Source organism: Medicago sativa, chromosome 1 (assembly GCF_051527215.1).
Source record: "Medicago sativa cultivar Bolivia chromosome 1, Bolivia_mono, whole genome shotgun sequence".
Classification (NCBI taxonomy): Eukaryota; Viridiplantae; Streptophyta; class Magnoliopsida; order Fabales; family Fabaceae; genus Medicago; species Medicago sativa.
This window is the reverse complement of record NC_140749.1, coordinates 83,423,211-83,426,724: the sequence shown is the minus strand read 5'-3', so window position 1 is coordinate 83,426,724 and position 3,514 is coordinate 83,423,211. Positions and strand designations below refer to the sequence as shown.

General features: G+C 32.5%; 1 protein-coding gene across 1 annotated transcript; it reads right to left on the bottom strand.

The window, feature by feature from the left end:
* Positions 1–624: 624 nt before the first annotated feature.
* Positions 625–2,850, bottom strand: LOC146958270 (uncharacterized). The gene is made up of 2 exons (XM_085741366.1): positions 2,049–2,850; positions 625–1,090 (listed from the first exon to the last, which is right to left on the bottom strand). The coding sequence occupies exons 1-2, from the start codon at positions 2,772–2,774 to the stop codon at positions 905–907; spliced, it is 912 nt and encodes a 303-aa protein (XP_085597492.1). The 5' UTR covers positions 2,775–2,850; the 3' UTR covers positions 625–904.
* Between the last annotated feature and the right edge of the window lie 664 nt (positions 2,851–3,514).

The window sequence follows — 3,514 nt, the reverse complement described above, 5'->3', positions numbered from 1 at the left end:
CATATCAGGATGAAAATAAATACTTGCGTGGTCCCTGCACCAGAAAAAGCGGTTAATGATGTCAAAAAATGTTCATTGTCAACCTCCTCCTCTGGTTTAGGAGGCAGGGAATGTTAACTATCAGAGATTTAGTCACAACATTTTAGAGACAATTTTACATGTCTTCGTGAGCTTAGCTCAGTTGGTAGGGGACAATGCATAATATATGCAAGATTCGGAGTTCAAACTCAGAACACCACTAAAAAAAGACAATTTTATGTGCAAAATAGGGATAAGAAAATACAAAATAGTGTGACTTAATATTTTACATAGGTTTTGGTTCTTATGAATCTTATCCTTATTTTGTATTTTCTTTTATAAAAAAATATTATTCCAAATAGCAGTCACACTAATACTATACCACCATAATAAATTATGTCCATCCAATCAAATTTTATTTACCACAATTTTGCCTCTTAAAACAAAGAATAGTAACTTTAACTTTCAATTCTATTGTTCTCACTTGTTTTCTCTCTCATAATTGACTACTCAGTGTATATAATGTATTAGATTATAAACTGAAGGGGGATTAATGTTAAAGAAAAACAAGAAGTGTCCAAAGAATTTTATTGAGACAAATGCTTAACTACAGAACAAGTAATTTTATTGAAATCATCTCACATTCTTTTACAACCGTATATTGTGTACTTATCAGTTGACACAACATAGATCCATACCATACATCTATATGACACCAAGCTGGAAACATTCTCCAAACCACTCAAAGCAAACTGGAAGATTAACTTAATACTAATACACATAAATAAGCCAAAAGCATAATTAATTATAAGACAAAGCTAAGCAGAATGAATATCTCCATAATATGCTTGTATGCTTATTCTATAATTATATTATACACATATGTTCAGCCAAAGAAATGGTGTTTCTTCTTTCCATGAACTTCTTCTTCTTCCTCTTTTGTTTCCTTTTTCTCATGATGCTCATGGAAGGCGAACCCACCAGATCCCACTGCAGCTGCTTCTGCAACTTCTTCTTCTGTCTTGTGCCTGTGAGCATTCTCTGGGTCTTTCTCTGACTTTTGCTTCTCATACTATATCAAACAAATTTTTAAAAAAATCACAAAATCAATTACTTACAAATTTTCAATTTTGGTTTCAAAAGATGAATACTGAAAACCCTATGTCTATTTATAGCGTAACATACAACATTATTTGTCCTACCAACATCCAACCAAATATGAACGGTCCAATCAAGATCGAATTTTTACATACATGTAAATAAAATACGCAAGAACTTGGGCTCAGCCCTCTTCTTGTACCAAAAAAATAAAAATAAAAATAAAAATAAAATACGCAAGAACAAAAAAAATTAATTACAAAGTTTGGCTGATTGTGTGTAATCTCCAACAACAAAGTGGTTAATGCAATTTTCCTATTATGGAAATCTTAGGGCGACATAGCACAATGTAATGTTTAAATACTACGGTTCAGATTGAAATTTACTAATGATTCTCTCAAACATCGTGGAACGACTCAAGGTTATAACCACTAATTAATGAATATGAGTCATGCTCAACAAGATTAGGTTATGTGATTGTGTAAAACTCAATATTCTATGACAAGTTTATAGTCATTCAATCATGCATGTGTCTCTATTAAAGAAAAAAATATAAAAAAAAATAAGGAAAATTAAAAATAAATTTGTAAAATGGTTTTTCTAGTACAGAACTCTCAAAAAGTAGAGTAGTTATTTAGTTCACTAGATGTTAGTTTAGTGGTACTAGAATTTTGATCTTGTAACATCAAAGACTTTGTACAAATCTATTTAATTAATAATAATTTCTCTTTTTCATTTGTAAAAATAGAAATATTCAAATATTAATTATTCAAATGTTTTGTAAGGAGAAATTAAATAGCAATTTTTTAACCATCAGAGAAAATTTATTGATTAAAACAAAATAAAAAAGAACGAAAGAGAAAAGAAACAAATAACAAAAATATGGGAGAGATTAAATAGCAATTAGGAGTAATGGTAATTAAAAAAATTACCAAAGCAAAACCACCAGCAGCTGCAGCACCTAACTCACCAAGATGCTCATGTTTGCTGTGGTGTTTCTCCTCCTTCTTATAATCAACATCATCACGACGATCGTCACCATAACCACCACCGGTGGTGGTTTTGGTGTCAGAGTCACCATATCCACCACCGTAGCCGCCTCCAGTGGTTGTTTTAGTGTCAGAGTCACCATAACCACCACCGTAGCCGCCACCAGTGGTTGTTTTAGTGTCAGAGTCACCATAACCACCACCGTAGCCGCCAGTGGTTGTTTTAGTGTCAGAGTCACCATAACCACCACCATATCCGCCACCCGTGGTTGTTTTGGTGTCAGAGTCACCATAACCACCACCGTAGCCACCACCAGTGGTTTTGGTGTCAGAGTCACCATAACCACCGCCGTAGCCGCCACCAGTGGTTGTTTTGGCACCATAGCCACCAGATGTTTCATTATTAGAGTAATTATCAGTGTTCTTATTGTAACCAGTTTCATAGTCACCACCAGAATTGTCATTACCATATGATGTTTTATTGTAACCACCACCAGATGGCTGGTCATCATTGTACGATGTTTTTTTGTTATAACCAGAATCATAGTCATCACCTGTAGAGTATGATGTTTTGTTGTAACCACTGTCAGTGTCTATAGGCCTACTATCATCATCATCATGCTTCTTGTGATGGAAGAGGCCACGGCTACGGTTCTCTTCATCAGACATGGTGTGGTTGCAAAAGATAATAAAATGGATCAAATTAGAAGTGATTGTGGAAATGGATTTAAGGTGGGATTGATATGTTGTTCGGAAAGGATTAGTTCCCTATTTATAAAGTGATGATCATGTTATACTTGCTGGTGAAGTTCTTTATTTCTTGGTAGGCCATAATTAATGATCTTGTGGAATATAGGAAAATATTGGCCCTCCTATGCTTTAAGATATTTTTTAACTTGTGTTAAATTTTTAAGATGCAAAATGAAATTTACTAAACTTGTTTTTGGGGTCACCATATTTGAGTTCAATCTCTTTGGTCCTAAAGTGTAACTATACTACTCATAAATGTCTTTTTTTGACGGTAAGAATCCTCTTTATTTATCTAAACATGTAAAAGATATACATTTCATCGTATAAAACAACTCGTCAAAACAAAAATCATATAAAAAAAAAATACACATTTCAAAATCTTGTGACATGATTGGACTTTTTTATATACAAACCTATACTAATAAAACTCTCTATTGATTGGACTTTTTTATATACAAACCTATACTAATAAAACTCTCTATTTTTTGAAACAAAAACAAAAAACTTTATTGTTAAAAAAAAACAAAAAACTTTATCTATTTTGAAAAATAGATAGAGTTTCTCGATCTTGTCTTTTTCGTTATTTTTTTAAGGTTGCTTGTGCTTGAAGCTTGTACAATTTTTCTTGTGAATTAAAGGACATATTATTTTTCCTTGAA

Coding starts and splice junctions, on each gene's coding strand:
- LOC146958270 (XM_085741366.1), bottom strand. CDS start 2,774: ATGTCTGATGAAGAGAACCGTAGCCGTGGCCTCTTCCATCACAAGAAG. Junction 1,091..2,048: donor CTGCTGGTGGTTTTGCTTTG/GTAATTTTTTTA, acceptor TGTTTGATATAG/TATGAGAAGCAAAAGTCAGA.